This window comes from Streptopelia decaocto (assembly GCF_964273445.1).
Source record: "Streptopelia decaocto genome assembly, chromosome: 3".
Lineage (NCBI taxonomy): Eukaryota > Metazoa > Chordata > Aves > Columbiformes > Columbidae > Streptopelia > Streptopelia decaocto.
In genome coordinates, this window is record NC_138656.1 from 102,112,121 (window position 1) to 102,139,341 (window position 27,221).

Below are 27,221 nucleotides of genomic sequence, written 5' to 3' on the forward strand. Positions count from 1 at the left end.
GTTTTTTTAATCCTTCATTTTAATTAGTTTATAAAAATCTTTAATGAAACATTGGTACTTCCATGCACAGCTTGGTTTAGAAAATTTGAATTAGATGCACCTTTTCCTTGCCTTCTTGATTATGGTTACATATATGTTTACCTGTTTAAAACATTTTACAATACTTTGCATGGTACAGCTGAGAAAAAGTTTGCTTATTTTGTCATCCTTCACATCTTTTATTAGGAGACAGATATGAAGGTAAAATGGACTTCGTGTTAGTATACGCTAGTGAGAAATACCTTGTGAAATGTCGACAAATCACAAACTGAACATTATAGCAAACACACTTAAAAAAATTAATTGTTTCTAGGTTCCATGGTTCCTTTCTCCATGCGGATTTTACATGCTGAACTTCCTCAGTACCTCGGCAATCCTCAGGAGTCACTGGACAGACTGCATAGCATGAAGATAATCTGCGCCAAGGTAGCACCTTCTGTGTACGCTAACATTTCTGGTGTTTAAGGAATACATTTTATTGTCCTTATAAAGAATATTAAGTTTAAATGATGACATTTTTTTATTCCATCTTGATACAAATAATGAGCTCACTAATAGAAGCAATTAAATTCCTCTTCCATTTTAGGGTATGTCCTCCTCTGTGGTAGCTCTTACTAAAAGGAGTAAAACAGTAGACAATGTACTTCTCTTGCTGTTGTGCTTTTGCCAGACAAGACACGAAGGGCAGCAAGTCTCCCTTTGCTTCTGATAGGTTCCACCAGAGCCAGGATGCAGTAGCCAGTGAAGGCCATTGTCTGTGCTGATGGATACTCCCTTCTAAAGTACAGTACACAGAAAACTACAACCGAACAAATAAAACATACCATCTTTCTCAAGGGAATATTTCTGATTAGTTATTCTAGGCACCTCGTTGCAGATTACTTCATTTGTTTGCATTCAATTAAATACCTTGTCTTTTGGTGCAAATCAAAGACAACTGTACAAGGAAGAGTGTGAAAAAGGACAGCTCGTAAAGATAAATATGTATTTAAAGTTGTCAATTGGTGATAATTTAACCACTTGAAGTCAGGGTTGGCTGACAAAAAACATCTGTTAGATATATGTTTTAATTTTTTGTGCAGAATGCTAATAGTCTAATAATCTTGATTTCACCTGGATTGTTCAAGAATAAAGTGTGTAATACATATGAAAACCCATGGCATAACCAAGAAAATAACATAAAGGATGTACACTCATTAGTCTTAATATTTGTATATGACACTTGGGAACCATTCGGTTTATAACAGAATTAATTGGGGAGCTTTCAACCAAAAGCCTCTAGTGTTTTACTTCCCTGCTTTAAAAGTGGAAAAATAATCTTTGGTCATCTGTATTTACAGAAGGGCGTAGGAATAGTCATTATCCAAATGAGATGATCTTGGAGTCCTAAAAGCAGAAAGACAGAAAAGACCTATTAGCTCACCTAGTCTGTCTCTCTGCAACACAAGGTTGTTTTCCAGTTTTTAATGAGCTGGCCTACAGAGCTGAGGCCACATCCCCTGGGAGGCTATTCCAGACTAATGCTAAAGCATTCTTATCATAAGAAAATTTGTCCTTCTGTTTTGTTTCTCTTCCTTAATGTAATTGTGGGGTTTTTTTTTCCTATCTGATGCCTCCTTTTAACCTGCTAAATTCCCTCTTGCTTTTTGTTGTATGCATTCTACAGACGATTGTCAACTATGGACTAGCCATTTAATTTAACGATCTAACCATACTTATTTGTTACGATTTTGCTAACTCAGTCTCTTCAGCCCCATCTTCTTACATATTTCTGGTACTTGAAGCAGGATTGGAGGTTGAGTGCAAAAACATCATTTTCATTTCTCGTGTATAAACAATAAAATTTTTACCTTTTCCAGTGTTCCTGCAAATTTGTAATGAAGATCTGGTTGGATATTTTACATCTCTGTCTATAGGTACAGCATTTGGGAGAGAGAATCTGTAGTGCCAAATGCCTATTATAGCTTGGGGGAGGAATCCAATGAAATTGTTCCTGTCCCTGTTTTATTGCTAGTCTTCCCAACATGAATTGCCTCAACGAGTTGTTGTCCTTGTAAGTCCACCTTGAAATAAATGGTCTCCAAACAGCCAAGCAGTAACAATAGTAATTTAAATCACAAAAGGGCTTGTTCTTTTCAAATATTAATTTAAAAACATAGGCGTGATTGCTTTAGTGCTCATAATGCTGAGGACATGCTAATAAATGCTTATCTGGAGACCAAAATGTGAAAAGAACGACAGTCAGGCTTAAAGTAAACCCCTCCCATGTTCATATACTTAAGCTCCCCAGCTGATTGGGGGAGAGCTCCTGGAAATGCCCACATCCCATAGTGCAGCGTATTTCACTTTTTAACCCTAATCCTTCAAGTGGCAGAGCTGTACGGGGCTCTTCTAACACGTAGGTGGATCAGTGGCGAGTGGATTAACAGTCTTGCTCCTTAGAAAAGCCTCTCCAAGTGTTACCTCTGCAAAACTTTGCAAAAATACTTTCTGCCCTGTGTCCACCAGCCACTCCCTCTGTAGTTCCACCAGTCTCCTTCATGAGTAGTTGTGTTCCTCCCTGGCTTTTCCATACACGCTCTTCACATCTGGTCTGCTGGCTTACTTCTAAATTGGGAAACTTTTCAGTTTCTTGGCTACTGATGGTTTTGACTTTTATTTTCATGCAACATCCAGTTCTGGCTCAGTGACTAACGTCACATAAGTATTCTGTTTCTCATACGGTACTTCAGTCTGGGGGGTATTTGTCTTTACACCTATTTTGGTGAGTTTGTAGAAATAATACTGATCCTGCACCAGTCAGAGTACCCAAAAGCCACAATTACAGAAGCACCAAAAAAAGGTTATTTTAGGTAAAAAGCTAAATGCTGATGAAAAGTTGTGGAACAAGAAGTAAAGTATTAAAAAGAGATACATATGGATGGGAAACTAGGAATGCAAATGGTGGTGCGTATAGGTTAGTAGTTACAGTATAGAGGCGATTGATAGCGAATGAAACAGAAGGCTCAGTGAAATAATACTAGCCAGTGAAATAATGAGCATGTATGTTCATAAATATTCAATACAAGAAAAAGCACAGGTCCTATGTAAAACTGATGCTTAAAGTGCATTGCAGAAGCATTCAATCGTATTTCTCTAAAACAGAAAAGGATGTTTAGAGCTATCCTATGTGATATCGCTCGAATAAAGAGTTTACCATCAGTTGAAAAGTGAGATGAGGGGATTTGCTAAAATTAAACATTTCTTGCCGACTAACCCAGATACTGAAGAACTACGTGAATCATTAATATTATTAAACAATTCTTGGAAAACAGGGGAAATACCTAAATATTGGATGATATTCATGTACTTAAGGGCAAAAGGAGATAAACCTGGGGAATAAAAAAATTAGCCTCAAATCAGCACCAAGTACTATTTTAATTGCGTTGAGCTTGAGGTGATGGCTAGATATCCCCAAGAAATGTCACAGAATAGTTAATGTAATACTGTAATTGTATGCTAATATCTAATTCTTTCTTTTTTGATGATGTTAGTGAGCACATTTTCAGAGAAGGGTGTTAAACAAACGGGTTGTCTTTTTAAGCAAGACAGTGTGTCTCATGGATGGTTTTAGACCATTGTTGGTTTTAGACCATTTAAAGAGTAAGAACTCAGAGCCTTTTGAGAATGAGAAGTGATCAGTGGATGTTTGCCAGGGGAAGAGGAAGATCAGGATTCTTAGACTGGACAGAAAATAGACGTTAAGGTGGTTTTGGTTTGTGGGAGAGAATGCTTTTCCTCTGACCAGGTACCTCATTATACACCAGGCATTGAACACTTTGATGTGGTGCTGTGGTTTGTGAGTGATTTCTAAGTGGCTACGCTGCTTTTGAAAGTGGGGCCGCGATTGAGTCTCGCTGGCGTGCCACTGCAATCTCATAAATAGCCACCTGTCAGCAAAGCCGCAGGATCTCCTGGTGTGTGCTCAGAGCCTCCCAGAGCTGCAGGTGAGGCAACGTCACCTCGCCCTTGGCGAACAAGGTGTGCAGTAAATCCCATTGCCTTGTATTTGTCATGGGCTAACAATTCGTATTGGGAAAATTACCCTGGCTCAGCTGGCATGTGGTAACTGCTGTTATTCCATCATATGTCTCTCCTTGCTTATAAGTCCCTTGTAGCTAAGTTTATGGCACCTCACTTCAAGCTTTTACTCTGGTCTGTGAAGAGATTGGTATCTCTTAAGGTAATTCCTTCCACCTTAAGATGTCTAAAATAGGTGGCACAAACTGGCTTTCTGGGGGTACCAATTGCTCTTCATTGGCTGTAGAAGGCACCAACATGCTGTCTGAAGCCAGATTAATTCTGCCTGTCTCCGCTTTGGAGGATTTCATATGTTTTCTTGCTGGTGTAGGAAAAAATTCTTCTACTGACAGAAGCTGAGATGTCTGTGTTCAGAAGTGCACTCAGTCCCCGGACGAGGAAGCGTCTTGTATTTCCTCATCAGCTAACCACAGCAGCTGATTAAAGTGCAAGTGGCCTTAATGGTATCTGAAGGAAATTTCAAGTATAACACCCAAAGTTATAAATCTGTAACAGGAAAAATGAGTTGATCTGTGGGAATCAGTAAACAAATTTAGAGAATCTGTAATGGGATTAGAAAAAGGAAAGTTGCCTTGCATTTCAAATGGAACCTTGCATGTTTATTTTAAAAGTGCTGAAGACACAAGCTTCATTAAGTATACATTTTCATTCTTCCAATAACACAACAAATGTTTCATTCACTCAACAGTTTACACAATTTAAAATCTATAATAAATAAAAAGAAGGAATAAAACCCAAACTTTGAGAAGGCAATTGCAGAAAGAACTAAGAGGAGTGCTTCATTAAGGACAAAAAGATGAAAGCAGAGCCCATACTTAGGGTGGGAGAGTCAAGAGGCAGTTGCTTTCTCTGAAAAATCAGTTTGACTTTCTTTGTGGTCATTAGCATTCATTCTTTGGTGAAGCATATTTCATGTTTTGCTTAACAAAATGTTTATGTCCCTAGATTGTGCTGATATTTAGCATTCTGTAAGTATCATAAACCTGAGCTCTAATATTCTTCTACTGTACAATGGCCTTCTTACTTTGTGCAATTGATCTAGCAATGGTAAAAATCAGTAATTTTGAATTGTGCCTAGGTGAAGCATTCCTGCCCGGGCTGGTTTTCATATAGACTGTCCATTGTACATATATGGTATTTAATATATAGTGCTGTTTAAACTCATGTTGGTTACTTTAAAACACTTACTACAGATACTAGAAAATTTGGAACAAGGCTTAGCTGAAGATGGAAGTATGACTAACATTACACAGGAGAACAGACAAGGTAGGTATTCCTTAAAGATTTTTTTCACAGGCAGTGTATTTTTATCAATTGCTGAAGTATACCTGAAGTTATCCCAGGACTGCCCTAGAGTTGTTAAATCAGTATTTTTGCAGTCTCATAGCCTACTCAGCCTCTGAAATGATGCACCTTGTACTTCTGTTTGCTGGTATTAATTTGACAATTTTGCCCTTGATCAAACCAGTGCCCTAAATCCATTTTTTTTCCTACTTAGAAGAAACAAAGACCATGACTACTGTCCTTTAGTGATTAATATGTAAGTGTATTGCTGTTGCAGCTAGATGGATGTTTCATCTTAAGCCTTGGCTCACTCCTCTTGGTCCTTATGTCTGAAATTCACTACATTTCTTTAGATCAAACTGCCATCATACAAGGGCTACACTGGCTTAGGATGCTCCTGCATAGATGGCAAAGTCTCACTGCAGCTGCATGTACTTAGGCTCCTGAAATACCTACTTCACTTTTTACAATGAGATTTAGATGGTATTCATCTACATCACCATTTTCATTATTTTATATGCATTTTTTTTCCTTTTCTTTTTATCTTAGTTGTTTAACTTCAGTAGTGCAAGATACGTTACTGGATAAAGATCATCCAGACAAATTAATTGTCCAAGCGTGTTTGTTTTTTTTTTTTTTAATGGAATTTGTACTAATTAGGTCATTCAAGTACACATAAGAACTGGACAGGATGTGACATTTTTGGCATTGCTACAGGTTATATGAACCACTCATGGTGCCTAGTGGTATGAAAGTTAAAAACATCATAGCAAGACAACACAAACCTTTCAGCTTCAGCTAACAGTCTAAGGAAATCTTACCAACTTATTTCTAGGATAACATTTACGTAGAGGATGTGCGAAGTAAAAGTCTGCCTCTGAGGTAGGAAGAGACTGCATATAGTTGTTAGCAGAGTTAGTTTTATTATAAACAAATTCCTAAAATGATATGTACATGGAATGACATAGACCTGTCTGAACTCTTCTGCCTGGTTTTCAGATTGACTGGATGTAAAGCAGCTTTAATGTGTCGTTATGCTTTAACTTAATGCACCATCTAGACGTGTCCTAAAAAAGTGAACGCACATGTGAGCAGCATGTATCATAAAGGCATTTGCAAAATAGCTAAATCAATACATTTATTCTCAAAAGAGATAGGAAAAGTATAAATTATCCACAGCACTCTGGAAGTTTCTGTTCTCTCTGTGTTTTCCCTGTTCTTCTTGCCTCCCTTCTTTTACCTCCTTTTCCTTTTTACCCCTTTCTACCCTCATTTTTGTCCCTATTGTCCCCATATTTTTTTTTTTTTCCCTCCCTGTAAAATCAAGACTCTGATCCCCTTTTAAGGTACAAGGACTTTTTCCTGGCTGTGTCATAATCCTGCAGCCTGCCTCTTGTTGAGTTTCTGGCTCCTTGCTTTTCCTCTCTGCTTCTGCTTTAGAGCTGAGATGAGCTCAGGAGGAGGCATGGTTAGAAAAGCAGCAGCTAGTAGTTACCAAGGGAAAAGGCTGCTGAAAATTTGGAGAGATCTTTGTATGTCTGCTGTGCAGCTGCCTGTGGGTTTAAGACTGCGGAAAAGCCCGTGGGACCTTTGCAGAGGCTGTTGACTGCTCGTGTCTGTGGAGGTCAGCCAGGTCCTCTCCCTGTCTGCTCATCTGCTGCGGTTGGAGCTCCAGGAGGCTGATAATGGGTTTGCGTTTCTTCATGTGAGACTAACTGAAGCAAACCTTATTAACTTTCTGTGAAGACAGCCTTAATTCATTATGGGGATTATGCTTAGCATCTAATTTCCTTATTGCTGGTGTAAGAAGGTGCCACTCCGATCGACTTATCACGTACATCTCCTCTAGTCTGGAACAGCGCGCCTCGTTTGCCAGTTTTTCAACAGGCAGAGAGATTTAGCATTGCACCACTTGCTTGGTAACGCATTCTATAAAATGCCAATTTTGCAACTTCTCAGTGCACAGAGCTCCTATTGAAATGAATGGCAGTGTGGAGTGCAGAGTCCTTGATAAATAACAAGGAAAAACAAATGCTTAGAGCGGCAGCACAGCTGTGTGGACCTGCAGAGTGGGTTTCAGGCATCTCAGTAACACACAGTGGTGGGCTGTTGGGTTTTCAATGATGTTTACTGCTTTGCAGGTTTTCATTAACCCCTTTCTGCCTGTGCTAAGAAGCCTCATCCCACTGAGCTGCAGAATTTCCGGATCAGGTTCCTGTTCAATTTATATTACAGCACAGACTGCAGACATCGGGTCTCTCTGCTTTGCAGTCCTGTTTGAGAACCGGAGCTGGTGCTATTGGATTGTTCACAGGAAATCTAGATAACCCCACTGCAGGAATCAGCATCTCATTTATTGTCACCTGAGTCCTAAAAAGCTGAATGTGGTTATCAAACTATGAGGACATGCAAAAAGGAGAGATAAACATAAGTGAAATTATAAAGGAGTGTTATTTAATTATGTCCAGGTTTTACAGATACTCACAAGGAAAGAAAAACAGAAATGTAGCATAAAATATTTGCTCATGGTTTACAGCATCCTCTCCATTAACAGAAGTAGGGACGTGTTGTCAAGGGGGAATTTCTAAAACAAAAGCTAGGAGTAATTAATTATTTTAAGGTACAGTGGATGAAATACTGGGTTCAGTCTTGGGCCACACATTATGCCCCTCTTTTGACAGAGGTAATTTGGGAATATTCACAGAATCACAGAATAGGTTTGCTTTGCTTGGGTTTGTTTTGTTTTGTTTTGTTGTTGGAGAGGATTGAAGGAGTTTTTTGGAGAGGATTGAAGGATATTTTAGGAAGGGGACTAGACATTTCACCACTCTTCTTATTTGTAATGGCATTTATGTGTGCTGAAAGAATTATCTATGTGACCTGCCATGCTTCCATCAGAGACTACATTACTGATACAAATGAGCGGTCTCAGTTATCACAATCATGTTGAAAGAGCCTCTTCTCCCTTTCCTCCCTCCCTTTCCAATCATTACAGTGACCTTGACAGCTGATTGACTGAGATACATTTATTTTCCAAATCTACTAAATTAATACGTCTAACGTTAATTTTTGAGGATTAGAGGAATATTTCTAGCATTGATCTATGGTACTGTCACACAGGAGAGAATAAGGATCTGTGTGAACCATTCTCTTGCATCACGAGTCTGTCTGCAAAGCAAGAGAGAGAAATCTGCTGCTGCAGCTTTTAATGCCTGCAGGCTCCAGGAGCGTGGGGAAAGCAGACAGGCTTGGCAGATTTTTTTCCAGCATTTCTCTAAGCCAGAGGCAAGCACAAACAGTCCCAGACGCAGACGGTTCTCACCCTGCGTGTTTTGGCTCTGAAATGACATTTTAGCTGTGTTTGATTTTTGAGTTTACCACATTTAATGCTGTAGATTGCATGTTTTTAAACTGAGGCTTATTGTCACTTGAATATTTTTATGCACCTTTTTTTCTGATACTGGAAGATGCGTGGCTTCTTTTAGTGTTTAATACATGGCCTGAGCTCAAAGCTGAGCGGTTGTCTGGTGCTCCAAATTGTTGCATTGTGAATGGTCCCCAGAGCCGCTTGAGCTCTTTCCTCAAAGATGCAGAATTTTCTGTCTGATGGTGCAGTGTGGCTGACAATTAAAAATTCTAGTCTGAAACCCAGTGGTGTTAACGAGGAGGATCTTTCAAAATCGTAATTCATAGGACCAATAATTGATGGCAAGAAAGAGCCTCTAATTTATTTGTGCGAATTCACACGCTGCTCTTATTTTGCAGCCTCTGTTCAGCTGTGGAGGTCGCGTCTGGGCCGGGTGATGTACTCCATGGCAAACTGTCTGCTAATGATGAAGGTACGTGGGTGGCAGCAACTGCAGAGGTACCGTATATTCCAGAATAGAATGTCAGAGAAAGTGCAGAATTGCTGGTGCATAGATAAGGGAAGACTACCTGACTGTACATGGAGGCTTTGCTTAGTGAAGAATTAATTAGACTTAATAATGTCTTACTTAATAGATAACCATTTGCAGTAATGTTCTTTGGGAACATATCTGCACTTATTTCTCCCCAAATAATCCTGGAGAACATGTAATAACAATACTGAATTTGCATTTTTAAATTGAATTTTTCAAACACTTAACTAAATGCTGTAATTAAAAGCTATTATGTGCTCTGTCTTTTTCAAACTGTGCACTAGGAATGTTTCTCTGTTTGGGAGAATTAATAATACTGTAGCCTTTGTATATGATGAAGATCCAGAACATCTAAATACATCCTCCCTTGTCAACCTATCTCATTTGTAAGATGCCTTCTTTCAACTTTAAATCCTCACTAGTGGGTAAAGGCAGAAGAGTAAGGAATAAAAGCAAAAGTAACTGGCTTCTGCTGTTGGGGTTTTTTGTAGCTTGGTTGCTGTTTTTGAAGCAATCCTACTACATTTGGTACAACACTGAGCTTCTCCTTGTACTCAAGAAACAGAAATGAAACTTCTTCTGGCATGCATGTCATGGTCAGGGAAGCAGGGATATCAGCATTCTGAGCATGCAACAAACTGTTGTTTTCCTGAGCTTCTCTGTGCTTCACAAATCAATTAGCAGCAGCAACAGCCTCAGAGCAGAGCTGTCACCAGTATCATCTTCACAGGCCAAGACCTGCACTCCTTGCTCCCTGCTCTTTGATTGCCCAAAGTCATGACAAACCTGACCCTCCGATGTTTCCTAAGCTACTTCCCAAACGGGGCTCCATTTTTAATATTACAATACCTCAAAAAGCATGCATTTTTTTAGATATGATCCAGCTATCCAAATACTGCTGTACATGAAGTATAATATCCTTTTTATGAGAATTATGGAAAACAGAAATGTGTATTCATAATAATATTGTGATCATAACATTTCTGTTTTGAACAGAAATAATCTTCCGTTAAACTTTAGGTATTTCTAAGAATTAGTAAGCATTTGTGTTTTTAAGGAGATATGTAATGTAGGTTCAGTTTTTAGGGAATTTTCTTTTTGAAAAAGGAAGTGGAGAAAAGCAGGAGTTGTCATCCCAAACGAAGTAGAATATATAAATAAGAAAATGCTGGTAATATATTTTTTCAAGAAGTTCACTTTCATTTTGACTGTGAATTGTTTTTAACACTTACAGTGTTTTTGTGTACACACAAATCCACGTGCATGCACAGTTCTCACCTTTCTCCTAGTTTGGTCTTGTTTGTGCTTTTTTCTTCTAGTAGTAGAAATATATTTGTGAATACCAATTGTCACCTTTTTGGAAATAGTTCTTCAAAAATACTGCAGCTCAGATACTTCTCAAGACCAGTTGTATTTAGGGCCTATCTCACAGCTGTTAAGTTAGAAATTTAGCATTCTACAATAACTTTCTGTTTACCCACAACCGCATGTTAATGCATAATGACTTCCGTCTGTAATTTGCATTTCAGTGCATTGGCTACGGAGCAGTTGTGAGTCTTTCAGTTTTCAGAAATATCCCTGTATGGAGGAGCAGAGAGTTTTTAAGAAAGATTTTTCAAATATAGTCATGTGGCACTTGAAACCAGAGTAGTACATGAAGTTAATTTTTCCACTTATGTGACAGATCCTCTGTGAGACAATTATATTGGTTATTTCTAAATGTAATAATTTTTAAGACCATTCTGACATGCAGCAATGCTATAATCATCTTCTCCACCTTCTAAAGAATTCAATGTTTCTTCAAATAATATTTAAACACAGTTAATTCTCCCATGAACAATTACATTAATTGAACAGATTTCCATATATATATAATTTTTTTTGCCGTTGTGTAATACATTTTAAAAATTGCGTTTGTTTTTATTCAAGTACTTCAAGTGTATGTAATTAAAAAAGAGAAAAAAATCACCTCAATTGATTTCATTCTCCACTTCAGTGCCATCTATTGCCATCTAGTGAATAATCACAATATTGCAGTATGGTCATATTTGATCCCCAAGTACTACTAGGCAAATGGGATAGGTTGTGCTATTAGTAGATTAATAATAATCACTTATTAAAGTAAAACATTGTGACATTGGTATAAAAAAATAAAAATACTATCTTGTTTTTACTAATCCCTTTCTTTGGCCAAAAATCTTCAGTAGTATGTAATAGGGAAGAATCTTGTCAGGACTGAGTCTTGAAAATGAAAATACTTTGATTAGATGTTTGGCCTATAACTATTTAAATCTACTTCAGTTATCCTCAACTTTAATTAGGTTTATTTCATATCATTGCTTTTCTGCATTACTTTTCTGACTCTGGGAATGCCGTTTATGAAGCACAGTGATTTTTGTCTTTTTAAATATGCCCGCATTAGCTTCATAGCTAAAGATCTCATTAAATTATTGAAAAAGAGGGGCAGATGGTTTTGGATGTAGCAGGTGAGGTACAAAGAAGACTTGCACAGGTGATCTGTGGGAACAGGAGATGAACCACGCGCCTCCCTCACCCTGGGACAGTCGTTCCAAGGCACTGATGTCTGCCCATGTCCCTGGAGGTGTGTGACCCATGACACGTTCAGTAGCAGTTTAAGGCAGTCCTACTGCATGGGCTTTTCCTGCTCATCCCCTTTTCATTGTAGAACCTTTCTTAAACGTATTCTAGCTTCCTTCCATGCACCATTATGGGACTAAACCAAGTCACAAAACTGAAGAAGTTGTGGATCTCAGTTCACTGAATCGGCTTGCCTCGTTCCATGTGAACAAGGGCAACAAGGTGAAAATACAGCAGGAAGGGGAGGCCATGTAACGTGCCACTGCAGACTCCCATTTGCAGGAGCTGGGGGCTTAAGTCACTATGAAAGCGTACCCTGAATACAGCAGCATGAGGGAATGTTAATTTAAAATGCAACTGATGATGTGCATTGCTTCATTTCAACAATTGTAAAACATCTGTCATTTTACTAAATCACCATGGAAGTGTCTTGAAAACTTTTAAGGTTCTTTTCATCTGAGCTAAAATCATTTTTGACACCATCTTACCAGACTTTTACCTCTCTGAGGAATAAACACTTAAGTACTTTCCATATATATTATAAATGCACTCTAATTAACAGCACATTTTGCACTTTTAGATTTCTTTCAGGGTTGTCTTAGCTGTTGTAGAGCTTGCCCTTCGTGAAAACAAAAGCATTAGAATTGATTTTAGTTTGGGTCTAATACAAATTAAAACTGTACAAAGGAGGAAACAGCTTGTACTAATGACGCAAGGGACTTATGCCTAAGGACTCTGGTTCCTCTCTGATTTAAAGGAGAAACACTGCATGAATCATCATGTCTTTTGCCTGGCTGGTCTTCCACAGGTGCACTAGATGGAGAGGAAGGATAAGTTATACCTGTCCTCTCTTCCCAAAATATAGTCTTTATGAACTATACAGTTTGTATGACTAAAGCTGATTTTTAGTCTAGGGTTTATTGAACCTACTTGCAGCATTCTACATGTCATGGTCATTTACACTTATTTCTAAATATCTCTTAATTAATATTTTAAGTACTTAAGATGGTGGTGAGGGAAACATGAAAATGTATAATGCAGTGACTATTAAGTGAAATACAGTTATATTGCAATACATCAAAGGAAAAACAAGCCCCACCTGCCATTTTCCAATAGATAAAATAGCTCACTAGAACTATTTTGAATGAGTATATTTAATGTTAGCTCTAAATTTTCATAATAAAAGAGACATTGAATTATAAAACAACAGACCAACTCTCATTCATATCCTGATTTGTGTGACTTCAGTCCTTGTTTTGAGATTTTTTAATGAAGGTGTGGAAAATCTGTAGGCTCTCAATCTTGAGAAATTAAAGACCATGACAATACATCAGCCCAGCCTTTAAGTTGTAAGATCACAGGCTGTAGTCACTGGGTTTTTTCTGACAGTACCTGATATGTCTTATTCCTTACAACCACAGTTTGTGTCAACCAAGAGTTCACTCCTTTGGGAGGGTATCTGTTCATCATTCTCATAGACAATTTTTCTTATACCACGTCACATTAGCAAAGGTGGGAATGAAAAATAAGTCTTTAGTAAATGAGAGTAAATCTCATCTACTTTACAACATGCTGCTTCAGAAGGAGCTGTCAGATGAGATGCTTTTATAACTTATTATGGAATAGTGTCACACATGTAGGGGATACTCTAGAAATCTGCTACTGCTTCCAGGATAGTATGGGGGAAAGAGTAAATGTGTTTAAAACTCACTATGGGATCCTGCAGTAGCTACAAAATGAGGTTGTATTTAGAAGTGAGCCTGGATATTGTGATAATGTTCTACAGTTTCATCCTGGGGCCATCCTTTCCTAGGCTTAGGGGTGGCTTTGGACATACATAACTTAGTCCCTTGTCATGTCCTGGAAGAAGTGGGTCCTGTTCCTGTGACAAGTACTGCATGGCATGGGGTAGATAAGCGCAGATGCTGTGTGCTGTGCCGTTGCATGGCATCAGGGTGCCAAATCCACAAATACTGTGCATAGACCTTTAAAGCTTCACCTATACTCTCATATTTTAGGAGGCGTGAATGTTTATGTACTCCTTATGATAATACATGTGGTGATGTACAGTTATAGAATCATAGAATATTTGGGTTGGAAGGGACCTTCAAAGGTCATCTAGTCCAACCCCCCTGCAATGAGCACAGACATCTTCCACTAGATCAGGTTGCTCAGAGCTTTGTCCAGCCTGGCCTTGAATGTCTCCAGGGATCCACCACCTCATTTGACAGGGAATGCAAAAGGAGAGGAGGGTTTTTTGCCTGACTGGGCCACGAAGCCCTGGCAGTGTTGGCCTCCAAGATGCCATTTGGCTGCTTGCTGCTGCCTGCACTGGGGCGCCTGTGGTGTTATCATTGTGCAGACAGTGCCCCCTCGTGCAGCTGCTTCTGGCTCTGACTTCTCTGCAGTCAGTTCACACTAAGCTGTAAACTAAGCTGACAGAAGCACTTTTCCTTCAGCTTAACTGCATGATCTCCTGCGAGTTGTTTGTGCATCAGTCTGGGGATGTGCCTGTAAAGCCCCATCCCTCGTGGTTGTGTTCTCTGCACCTTTGTGGTGCAGCCTGAGCCTCAGAATGAGCGTCAAACTGAGTGCAGAGTGAGGGGCAGCTTTAGACCACAGCATGGAAGACATTGAGCACAAAAGCTAGAATTTGTTGTAATAGAATTATTTCTCCAATGAATACATTTTATGCTTGAAGGGATAAAATTCACGGTCATATACAATCTTTCAGATTTTATAAATGATGCTCTTGCAGGTATTAATAACTAATACAAGTGTGGCTGGGGTTCCTCTAAGGAGCCAGTTCATGGGGTCCTTAGTGCAAGTTTTTTATGCCTACCTAGCATACCTGACTCTGTGATCAATTAATTCCTTTAGAGAGAGCTGTTACAGTGAAAACTGAGCTTAAGTGATAAACTAATGAAAAATTTTGGTAGCATAAATTTCATCACATTTGGCTTCTGAACACTAAATAAATCAGAATTTAAATAAATATTTTTTCTGTGTATGGCCTTTTGTCTTTGGTCTGGACTCTTTCCATTACCAATAAGCATGAATGTGGCATAGCACACTAGAATTGGAATAAACTCTAAATGTTAATGATTAACTGTTCAGAATTAATCATTATATGCACAATATACAAGTTGTTTGCAAAAGAAAGGTCCTGCAGAACACCTCCTGGGCTGTGTAAGTCAACTTCTGCTCTGCCCTGGTGAGACCACACCTGGAATATTGTGTCCAGTTCTGGGCCCCTCAGTTCAAGAAGGACAGGGAACTGCTGGAGAGAGTCCAGCGCAGGGCAACAGAGATGATTAAGGGAGTGGGGCATCTCCCTTATGAGGAAAGGCTGAGGGAGCTGGGGCTCTTTTGCTTGGAGGAGAGGAGACTGAGGGTTGACCTCAATAATGTTTACAAATATATAAAGGGTGAGTGTCACAAGGATGGAGCCAGGCTCTTCTCGGTGACAACCAACGGTAGATCAAGGGGTAATGGGTTCAAACTGAAACACAAGAGGTTCCACTTAAAATTGAGAAGAAACTTCTTCTCAGTGAGGGTGACAGAACACTGGAACAGGCTGCCCAGGCAGGTTGTGGAGTCTCCTACTCTGGAGACATTCAAAACCCTCCTGGACACATTCCTGTGTAACCTCATCTGGGTGTTCCTGCTCTGTCAGGGGGATTGGACTAGATGATCTTTTGAGGTCCCTTCCAATCCCTAACGTTCTGTGATTCTGTGATTACAGGACATGTCATTTCTCTTCTATACAGATCAGACTCCAAAGACTTATCTTGATTTTTTTTGTGTGTGAAACAATTATTATGTTCCAAATGGTGACCTGGTGCACAGGTCAAGCAGGTTTCAGTCCTTTTAAGTGCGACCTCAGGAAAATAAATTGGTTACAGCTGGGGCCCTTTGCCTCCTCAGACTAAGCAGCAGATGAAGAAAAAGTACCTTTACCAGTAGCTGTGATCACATTAGGGACAAGTTAAATGAGCACTCTAATTTTACCAGGAAAAATGGTAGGGTAGAGAGTATCCCAAGATGTCTGTGCAGTTTTTAAAGATTATTCTTTGATGTCTTTGACTTCCTGACACCCACTACAAATTCTTGTATTAAGTTGAAGGGCAGGACTGTCAAGAAGCACCAAACCTGTACAGCTCAGAGAGGCTTCTGTCTTTGCGTATCCGTGGCTTTTCTAAGCAAACAGGAGCTTCCTCTGTCTCCGCTCTGGATCGCTCCCTAAAGCTGGAGCTGTGGCTCATGCAGCCCTGTGACCGAACCTCTACGTGCCTTCCAGACCACGTAACGCACAAGCAGCGTTCCTCGTGTGTCGCAGCCAAAGGCCATGTAGCCAGGCTCTCCGAGTCATTTACTGCCCAGATCACGGAATTACTGCTGTTTAACCATGAAACAGCTGGACATGAGCCAACAGTGTGCCCTGGGAGCCAAGAGAGCCAAACGTGTCCTGGGTGCATCCAGCACAGCATTGCCAGCCGGGCGAGGGACGCGATTGTCCCGCTCTGCTGTGCACTGGTGCGACCTCAGCTGGAGCACTGTGTGCAGTTCTGGGTGACACAGGATAAAAAGGATATAAAGCTACTGGAGAGTGTCCGGAAGAGGGCTGTGAAGTTGGTGAAGGGTTTGGAAGGGAAACCATATGTGGAGTGGCTAAAGTCACTTGGTTTGTTCAGCCTGGAAGAGACTGCGGTGAGACCTCATCGCAGTCTGCAGCTTCCTCACAGGGGAGGATGGGGGAAAGGGGCCGAACTCTTCTCTCTGGCGACCAAACCTGAGGGTTTGTCAGGAAGGTGTGCCAGGGGAGGTTTAGGTTGGACATCAGGAAAAGGTTCTTCACCCAGAGGGTGGTGGAGCACTGGAACAGGCTCCCCAGGGAGGTGTCACGGCCCCAAGCCTGACAGTGTTCAAGAAGAGACTGGACAACACCCTCAGACACAGGGTGTGAACTGTGGGGTTGTCATATGCAGGGACAGGAGTTGGACTCGATGATCTTCGTGGGTCACTTCCAGCTCAGGGCATTCCATGATTCTATGACTGCACTAACTAGTCACATGGAGGTTTCTTTCCTGTGGGAAATGGGACCATGACTTTGTTTAATCCTCTGTCACTGGTTATTATGTGGAGGGTACGATCGCGCTGCATCTTGAGCAGGCAGGTCTCAAAGCTGCCACTCAGCACAGTCTTTTGTGCAGGTGGTGGGGGGTCAGTTGCAAAGCTTTCTGGAGTTCAGAACCAGCCCACCCCTCACTTAGTTTTAGCCCAAATCATTGTTCTGTTTAGATTATCTGCTCATTTTCCTTTTAGATAGTATGGTAGAAGGGAAGGAGGGTTTGGGTGGAGGGATAGAAAAAGCCTTGTTTCCATTGGCAGCAGTGCTAGTTTGTCATCTCAAGTTGTGCGTGAATTGCAGCTTCTGTCACATTACATTTTTCACAAGAGCACATGCACAAGCAGTTCTCAAAGCTTTGGAACACAGTTTGTTAAACTGTGTAAATTATATACATACTTGAAACATGAGAAAGTTCTCAAATGTGTATGCCGTAGTGACACAGGCGGCTTTGGATTTTCATTCCAAATCATAATCTCAGCTGAAGAGTAAATGTTCAGATTCTTTGTTCTTGGCATTTAGCTACGCACAGAATATGATCTAGTTTAAAACAAAACAAAACAAAACACACACAGACACACACGAAAAAAAAGCTCCTCTGTGTATGCAGTTCCAGTATAACTGAGAAAAGGCCAATATAGTGAGCTACTAGTCCCTACTGTGACAGATAAAAATTCTGTCCCACTGACAAGTTGCAGTTACTTTAATTCTGTTTGAATATTTCATTAAAGAGAAGGAAACACAAAGACTAAAGAATGCTGAACTTAAATATCTGGTCATGTGCTTTTCACCCCTTAGGACTATGTGCTCGCTGTAGAAGCTTATCACACCGTCATCAAATACTACCCAGAGCAAGAGCCTCAGCTGCTGAGTGGAATTGGAAGGATCTTCCTTCAGGTATGCATTTTATTCTAAATCTGCTAGGTAATATTGCCATTAACAGCTATGCAGTGAGTAATTGTTGCATTTAAAACTATAACTGTTTTTATAGGGCAGGTATCAAATTGTAGAGACAGTGGTCAAAAAAAACCCCAACTTCTACCATGTGGTATTAGATAAAGTTAGGAGATATATAGCACCTATAATATTAGAAGTACATGCATGTACATTTGTGAGCAGAGAATATGCTGTTGAAAATTATGCTAATAATTTAATCAAAGAGCAACATTCTGCTTTCCCTAAAACTAATGGTAAAACTCCTCTATGTAATGGCTGCCTTCAGCTAGGAAAAAATTGAGTTTCCTTTTTTTGTCCAGGTTATATCCCTGAGAAGAGAGAGCTTGGTTTCCAGACAAGCAACAAACTAAAGCACATAGTATATGGGAGGCTCCTTGTTAGAGGATATGATTATTTGAGTTTAACAGAGGAATTTTCATTTTTCTTCCAAGTGCTAATTATTATTAGATACTGAAATCACATTTTATGAACTAAGTAAAATTAAGTGATGAAGATCACTTTAAATATTTAACATTTTAATTACTAATTGCAATTAATTCTTTCTTTTAATTGTTCTGCCAAAAAAAAGTAAACTGTTTCCTTCCGTGATAAAAATGAGAATTAAAAGTTTGGCATGTTTGCTGAGAAGATACAAGATGCTGCTAAGAAATGAGAACTCTTCACGATCACAAATACGGTGTGATTAGTCTCAAAGCATATTTGGACTCATCAAGCTCCCAGTGGAGCAAACTGGTAGTTTGCTTTAGAAATTGATTATTCTCATGGTTAGGGGCTTCCTTCTAATTTCCAGGCTAAAAATATTCAAGGACAGATTCAATTACACTTGTGCCAGTATTATCTTTTAGTTAAATGTGATTATCTTCTTGGTGGTTTATACCTTTAGTGGTATTTATAGAGGGAAATTGTATTCTTTGTCATTATAACTGATGTGTAAGTTTTAAGAATGAATAATGTTTGCTTTGTTTGAGTCCAGTTATGTAACATCTGGAAGAAATGCATCTGTTTCATCAGATAGAGTATTAGTGGATATTCCATAAATGCTTTGGTAGATGAAAGTTACATCTTTGAGTGCAGTGTTCAATCAGATCATCCCCTAAATCAGGGGATATATGTATAAATGTATAAATGTAACTTATAGAGTCCTAAAATTACATTTGGCCCTTGGAAGGCAACCACGAGGCTGATGTGGCCCCCGGTGAAAATGGGTTTGACACCCCTGCCCTAAATATAAAGAATAATAATTTCTTTATGTTGTCAAGGGAGAGGTTTTGTGGTCAGAGGTAAAGTAGTATCTATTATATTAGGGATGTTATTAAGGCTTTGGATACTGCCACTATGATACTCCCACTATGATACTCCCATGAGCAAGTTGGGAAGAAATCTAGATGAGACCTTAAGATGGATGATTGCTGTGTCTGAAAAGTGTACTTGGAAAGTCATTCGCTGGTAGACTGGAAGGACTTGCTAGATGATCTTTTCTACAAGGATCTCTAGGGTTTGCCAGTGTTCGTATTTTTTGGTTAGGTGCTTGTATGATGAAATTAGAAGCCTGCTTGTAAAACATAGAGATGATACCAAGCTGGGAGTGATACAGACACTATGAAGGGCAAGATCAGAATGCAAAATAGTCTTGACAAGTTGAGAAACTGAAATGTTAAATTGGCTGCGATTCAAACAGCGAAGGCAAAATACGACCAAAGACTGAGAGTAATAACAAATACAAAATGGGAAAGAACTAACAAGACACTGTTCGGTAGACAGGAATTAGGCTAAGGGTAAGCAAACTACACACGAGTAAACAAACAGGATTTCCAAAATACTGTGGCATAAAAGCAAACTTCATATTCACATGTGAAATATAAATAATTCTTCCATTTTCACTGCTGGTGAGAGCTCAGTTGGAGATCAGCAGGCACTTGGGGAGGACATGAAGTAACAGGAGAGAGTTCAGAGAATCCAAAAAGCATTACCTATGAGAAAGGAGTGAACACTGATTTGCTTGGAAATTGATTCTCATTCTAGAAGAGGAAACATAGGAGAAAATGTTCCAGTATGGAAAAGGCTGTTAAAACAGAGGAGTTGTACTGCTATAGATGGGATGAAAAGGTGGGTTGCTGCAGCAAGATAGAGTGTATTTTCTAATGCTAAGGCTATTTAAGAATTCTGGATTAAGTTTCCTAAGGAGGCTGTGTAATATTCACTAGCTGAGAGCTTTAGGGAGACTTCAACACATTTGTCAAACATTTTTGGTAATGTTGGTGCTGTCCTTGAACAGACAGGTGATCACTCTTGAGGGCCCCCTGAATCTCCCCATCTGAGGGCTGCCTGGTTTCCATGGCTTTATGCTCCTGAATGAGTTTAGTTGTGCTCCTTTTGACAGATGTATTGTACCCAGTACTAAGTCTTTTTCTCCTTCCATCTCTGCAGCCCAAAACTAGACACTATTGTGAAACCTTACCAAAAGTACAAGTTATCCTTCTATGAGATGCACATTGCTAACTTATTTACCAAAGGGACCTTCATCAAAGATTTTTTTCATCTCAAATAGCAATGTATGTGACATACCATTAGGTGGAATACCTCTTCCTTTCCAGAAGTGCCCTTCCGTATCCCCTCCTCCCATAAAACCTGCTCCTCTCTATGCCAGTTTTCACATCCCTCATCCCTTCAGCCTGCATGAGCCGCTCACCAGTATTTCTCAGTCTGCAAATGGACTGTCTCCCCGATACCATCAGAGACCTGTGTCATTGGGGTTGTTTTCTGACATGTTTCAGTCTCATGCACTGAAGTCATCCTGAAGTCCCCAGCTGTGACCCGTAAGTGTGGGTTCACCGAGGACAGGTCCTACACTACCAGGCTGCTGCATTCCGGCAGTTCTCCTGCCCGCTGATGGCTCCTGCCTCTGGGCAGCATCCTCTTCGCTGCCTGCAGACTAACACCCAGTCTCACAGGAAGTAACTCTGACCTTTTCTCATTTTCAGCTGATTGTATAAACTGTGGAGTGGGTTACAGCAAAAGAGGTGAATGAGGTGGGGCAGCCCTGCCATACAGTCAGTGGGTGCTCCACAACCCACAGCTGAGAAACGCTGCCTTAGATAGAACCACATGCTCTTCTGGGGTTCTTGTCATGATCTTAACGTGGCTCTTCAAATACCATGTTTGATAATAGATGTGAACCAGTCAGATAGGTACCAAACAATTAGATATTGGACTTTGATATGTTTTCATGTTCGTATCCTTTGTAATAGGTATAATCAAGTTGGATATCTTTTCTTCTTATTGTGGTAACTTTCTTATGATTTTACTGTCTAGATTGGAGACATAAAAACTGCAGAAAAATACTTTCAAGATGTTGAGAAAGTGACTCCCAAATTGGATGGACTACAGAGCCAAATTATGGTTTTAATGAACAGGTAGATAATTTAATAGCTAAATGAAACTTTAAAATATAGTTTTGCAAAGTATGCATTGTGAGCATTAAACTACCCTTGAGACAATCCCATTCTCTTTCTTTTATGTAACTACATCTGTCATAAGTGGGACTGAATGGCATATAGACCCAGGAGATCGGTATTACTTGGTACAGTCATATTATCCTGGATTGAAATTGTGATCCTTCAGTTGATTTTACAAAGCTTTTTCTTATTCTTCCAGGCATTGCATATTTTCACTCTGCTTTTTCAATATGCATTTGCATAAATAACTCTTAGGAGAGGAGAAGCTATTTTGGGCCCTTGTCCTACAATCAGATCTGCTAGTAGAGTTACCGCCTGGAGTTTCAAAGAACGCTGGAACACACTGTAGTAAATCGAGCTGCATGATGGGAGACTCAGTTTGTAATGTTTAGCACATTGGCTTAATATATTTAGAAAATGCTATTCAAAAGTTCTCTGAAAATTACACAGCATGGCTAATTTCATTAAAAGAAATAATTCCAGGAAGAGACTATCTGCATTTAAATTAATAAAAACACAATGAAGATTGTTGCTTTGGTAGGCAGAATATATAATAGCCAAATGGTCCAAGTTGTCATTCCATTTGTCTGTAAATCAGAGTCTCCTTGCTGGTTGTAATTACACCGTGAAGAGCAAATGTCAGAAACTCTCACATCTATAATAGGAAAAATAAAAAATGATGTCCATTCTTTTTAAAATATATTATCACCTTGGGTTTTTGAGGAGAACTCATTCATGTCACTTACTTTCTAGAGCATTTCTTCACCTTGGTCAGAATAATTTTGCAGAAGCTCATCGATTTTTCTCAGAAATTTTAAGGATCGACTCATCAAATGCTGTGGTAAATCTCCGAATTGCTACATTTATAATGAACACCTAAATTATTCTTGTAATGCTTCATGCGTGGATTTAATTAGTACCCAGAGTATGCTCAGAGCTTTATAGAAAAATTGGATGTGGCATGTCTGCCAAAGGGGTTTTAGCATACATGAGGATGTGATACAAAATGGGATGGGAAACAAAGAACCGGTCTATATGAAGGGCATGAATACTTGGGCATGCATGTAGAAATTCTAAAACATTCTGTTTTACAGGATCTTTGCAAAAGCACTTTTTTAAAAAAAAATTCACTGGTTTTAGCATAGACATGCATGCCAGAAAAATAAATGGCAGCTGCCAACGTGTATGTAAGATTAACTTGATTTCACACAGCACTGAAGGGATATTGTAATTTTAAAAGTGACATTTTTAACACATTGTATGTCAGAGCCTTGGATTCCCATCATAAGGGGAGATCAGAGAAGAGCTGTTTATTTACTTTTGGGGTTTCTACATTTGGCAGCTTTCAGTGCACCGTCATGTAAGAGCGTTCCTAAGAACCGAGTCCGCTGTCGCCCAGCAGCCTGTTCCAAGGCCATTTAAAGACAGAGGGGACTGAGTTTAAGAAACACATGAACTGCATTGTGTTGCAGGCTGTAAATAGTACGTACTATAAATGGCACGAGATCAGTGAGGTTTCCTGAAGAGAAAGAAAAATAATTTGTTTGAAATGGCTGTGTTCTTCCTTTAGCTGCAGCTTTCAGAAAGTGCAAAAGTTTCTGCTGCTGAACAGGTTATATGACTTTGTACTGTTGGAATTCTTTGGTAACTCATAAAACCTTTTTTGCGTGGAAAAGAAAATGGATCATTTATGATGTATTTTGACTGCCCTATCTGCTGAATTTACTTGCAGTCAGTTGTAGATGCCTTTGTGATAATTTCTTCCTGTTGCCTATGTGGATATTGTATATGTAAGCCAGAGAGAAGAACATTTCTGAAGATACAGTAATGTCATTAAAAAAATACATATGAAAATGAGAGCATGCAGAGACTCATGTAGTTTCTGAAATCTGTGTCAGTTGACTTTCAAAATTAACTGACTTATGTCCTATACTCTTTATATTTTATTTTAGACTCTGTCTTTCAGAGTTTAAACTCCTAGAAGTCAGCAGGACCTACTGGCACAGGATAAATCTTGAGAATAACAAGAAAAGGATTGGATTGTATGATTGATAATGTATTTCAGTTACTTGCACAGACACACACAAAATAGTAATTCTTAGCACATAGTAAATCTGTTGTAACTCCAGACGCTAGACTTCTATTTTTCCTTCTCTTTCACCACTTGTAAATACATACATACATATATACACACACACACACACACACACACACACATCTATTTATTTATTTACAATATATTTTTATCTAGGCTAACAACAACGCTGCTGTTTGCCTTCTTTATCTGGGAAAACTGAAGGATTCCCTCCGGCAATTGGAAGGAATGGTTCAGCAGGACCCTAAACACTACCTGCATGAGAGTGTTCTCTTCAACTTGACCACGATGTATGAACTGGAGTCATCCCGCAGTATGCAGAAGAAGCAGGCGCTTTTGGAAGCTGTAGCTATCAAAGAGGGTGACAGCTTTAATACTCAGTGTCTCAAGTTAGGATAGATCATTTCAACTAATTGTTCTCAGCAAGGCTGATTTTTTTAAAATTGTATATACTCTTGCTAATGTATAAATGTGAAATAAAATCTATTCAGTTATGAATATTCAGTGGCATTACTACAGAATCTGTTGTCTCTCAGTCCTGTCATTGTGAAGACTTTGTGCTGACCTAGAGACAGTTTCATCCCTACAAGTCTGTTACTGTCTAGTTATTCTTCATTACAGTGTACTATATATAGTCAGTTGCTCAGATTAATTTTGTAAGAAAAACTGAATTTGACTTTATATTGTTTCGATCATTGTTACAGTTTCTCAGTAATGAGTGAGCAAATCACATGAGCTAATTTCATCAGCCAGGAGTTATTGACAGAATATCAGTATGTGCATTATAGAAATGAAATTCTGAATGCGATTCACTTGCCTCTACTATGTGTGCCTCATTTTGCCTCCATCAGACTACTGAGTATCATAACTTTGTGTGTCCACTGCTCTCAAAGGAGGTGGCTTGATAACCACCTTAGAGAATCACGGCATCGTTGAGGTTGGAAGGGGCCTCTGGACATCACCAGGTCCAACCCCCCAAGTCAGGCATGGCCACCTAGAGCAGGTTGCCCAGGACCATGTCCAGATGGCATGTCAGGGATTCATACAGTCGCCCAGAGTAGGAATGTCCCATAGTACAAGGGACTGCATCAGCTGAATTATACAAATGGTCTCCCTACACTTTCTTGGGTTTGTGATACCATTAAATCTTTCAGATTAAAGCATTTGGATACTGGAAAGCTGTGGGTGTGAGTGGAGAATTTCTCTATTCCCAAGATCTCTACTGGGATGTCACCAGCAGATTCCACAGGTGGTTGTAGGAACCCTTGTGCATGTGTATTTCAGCTCTTATTCTACTACAGCTGTGTTCCTCATGCACACCCTCAAACCTGGGGGTTCCTCTGGGTGTAGACAGGCAGAGCTCCTCCGCTCCGGCGTTCTGCTGGGTAGAGAAAGGAACGCTGCGGAAACACAACTCATCTCAGCTCAGTGCCTCTGTTAACTAGTGAAAACACGGTGCAGAAAGTATTAACCAGGGAAAAGGATGGAGAGCCCGAGGCAGAGGGATCTGAGGGTCACACCACATGGAGCAGGAGCAAATGGGGTGAGGCGGAGCAGGACACCAAGCAGTCAGCACTGATGTGACAGGATGGGCACACACTGATTTTGTCATCCCTTGGAACGCAGATTTTTGGAATCACAGTACCGCTGTGGTATCGGTGTATTTCTCATCTCTGCCCACATTTCTCCATCTATAATGAAAAGACACAATCCAGATACTCTTTATTCCTTGTACATTAATACAATATATACATCTGCTCATTGGTCTTTTTCTATTGTTCTGAGATTTAATGTTTAGCAATTGGAATACCTTCTTGTCATAAATCAGTGCCATGGGACAATTCTGTAGCTGTATTTGTTACATTTTTTATACCACATCCATCAATTACTCTCACCATCTTTAAATGCCCCTGCCGGTTTTCTAAGTAACTAAACAATTTTTTGTGCTTGTCCAACCGGAGATGCTGTACAGGGGCTCAACAGTTGTCCTCAAAAACCAGGTGGTTTGAAAACTGCTGCAAGCTGGACTTGCAAAAAAAAAAAAAAAAACGAAGATGCCGAAAAATCACCTCAAAAGACATAACCCTGCAGCTTAAAGAGACAGAATTTGTTCCATTTTTACAGGATATTCATGTTTTATGGGTCACACTTGCGCACGGAAACAATAGCTAGTTATGTATCAATCAAACGAAAAAATATTAAATTAGTTGATATTTCTCTTTTCTGGCTTGGCCTCCAGGTTCCACAGCTGGATCTGAATTAAACTAGTGCAGCACATGGGTAGTCTTGTCCTAAAGTACCAATATTAAAAATGAAAGATTGAGCACCACCTGCTTTAGTTGGGTTTAAATACCATTTACATCTCTTGGGTGAATATTAAAATACAGGGAAATAAAAGTAGTTACTTTTGCCTTGCTCTTTATGAGGTTTTACATTTGTTTTAAATATTGCTAAGATTTTAGACAAGCTTTAACAGTAATTGGACAAATTCTCAGTTCACGTTGTTAGAACTGAGTCAAGATCAGTGTAGTTTTCTGTTTGTCACAACTATTAATCTGAGCTGGTATGTTACTGTACTCATTATAAATAATTTTAGTAATGTGTTTTCTTCAGCATACGTCACTTTTCTTGGGCATAGGGTTTCTGAGGAGACAGAAATCCCGGTATGTAACCACCATTGCTCTCAAAGACTTTGAGAGCACTGAACGATTTACCAGGGCATTTAGTGATAGGAAAAGGGACAGTGGTTTTAAACTGAAAGAGGGGAGATTTAGATGAGATATAAGGAAGCAATTCTTCCCCATGAGGGTGGTAAGGCACTGGAACAGGCTGCCCAGAGAAGCTGTGGGTGCCCCATCCCTGGAAGTGTTCAAGGCCAGGTTGGATGCGGCTTTGAGTGACCTGGTCTAGCAGAAGGTGTCCCTGCCCATGGCAGGGGGGTTGGAACTAGATGATTTTCAGAGGTCCATTCCAACCCAAACCATTCTGTGGTTTCAGTTAAAAAAATTTACAATTATATATAAATTAATATAACAGAGATTCCCGTGCATTTAGCTGAATGTCCGGTGTCACGTTAAATTGTTATACTATCGTCTACGCTTTCAGGAAGCTTGATTTGTCTTGTCCAATTCTAAGTGAAAGCAGCATGATCCACCATCCTCCAGCATGCTGAAGCCACTTGCCTTTTTTCAGTCAAGGAGTAAAATGCTTCCTTTTTTGATTCAGTAGTGCCTTACACTCCCTGCACATGTAAGTGACAGCCTGCGTTCTGATCAGCAGAGAATAAAAATTTACCATCCCAGTCGGAGTCAACCATTAAAAAATAAACACTCTGAAAACATAATCCCCTGTTCTCCAAGTTTCTCTAAATTCTAATTCATATGTATTAGTACTTAGGTCTCACTTCAGTATGTTTGCTGTGTTCTTATTAGTCGAAGCTTTTACTTGGGTAAAAACGCCAGTAGAGGAGACTTGGACTGGGTGACCTCTAAGCTCAGTGAGCCATTAAACAAGTGACATCCTGGTAGACTTGCAGAATAATTAAAATTTAAATGCAAAGGCATATTATCACTGCTGGATGTATGCAAATTGTTAACTGTTTATAAAATGCAAGGAAGAGTGTCAATGTCAGTTTATGGTTTGGATTTAACATACATAGAAGTGTTTGCATTTCCTGTATTCAGCCA

At 39.6% G+C, this 27,221-nt stretch overlaps 1 protein-coding gene across 3 annotated transcripts in view; it reads left to right on the forward strand.

The window, feature by feature from the left end:
* TRAPPC12 (trafficking protein particle complex subunit 12) overlaps nucleotides 1–24,343 on the forward strand; it is a 52,421-nt gene extending 28,078 nt beyond the window's left edge. For all 3 annotated transcript variants that reach the window (XM_082050084.1, XM_082050085.1, XM_082050086.1), the window contains exons 6-12: nucleotides 353–465; nucleotides 5,313–5,385; nucleotides 9,169–9,242; nucleotides 17,827–17,925; nucleotides 21,298–21,398; nucleotides 22,194–22,281; nucleotides 23,692–24,343. In XM_082050084.1, coding sequence (XP_081906210.1) covers nucleotides 353–465; nucleotides 5,313–5,385; nucleotides 9,169–9,242; nucleotides 17,827–17,925; nucleotides 21,298–21,398; nucleotides 22,194–22,281; nucleotides 23,692–23,934 — 791 coding nt within the window. In that variant the 3' untranslated portion in view covers nucleotides 23,935–24,343. The remainder of the gene's footprint in view (nucleotides 1–352; nucleotides 466–5,312; nucleotides 5,386–9,168; nucleotides 9,243–17,826; nucleotides 17,926–21,297; nucleotides 21,399–22,193; nucleotides 22,282–23,691) is intronic.
* Nucleotides 24,344–27,221: the final 2,878 nt, after the last annotated feature.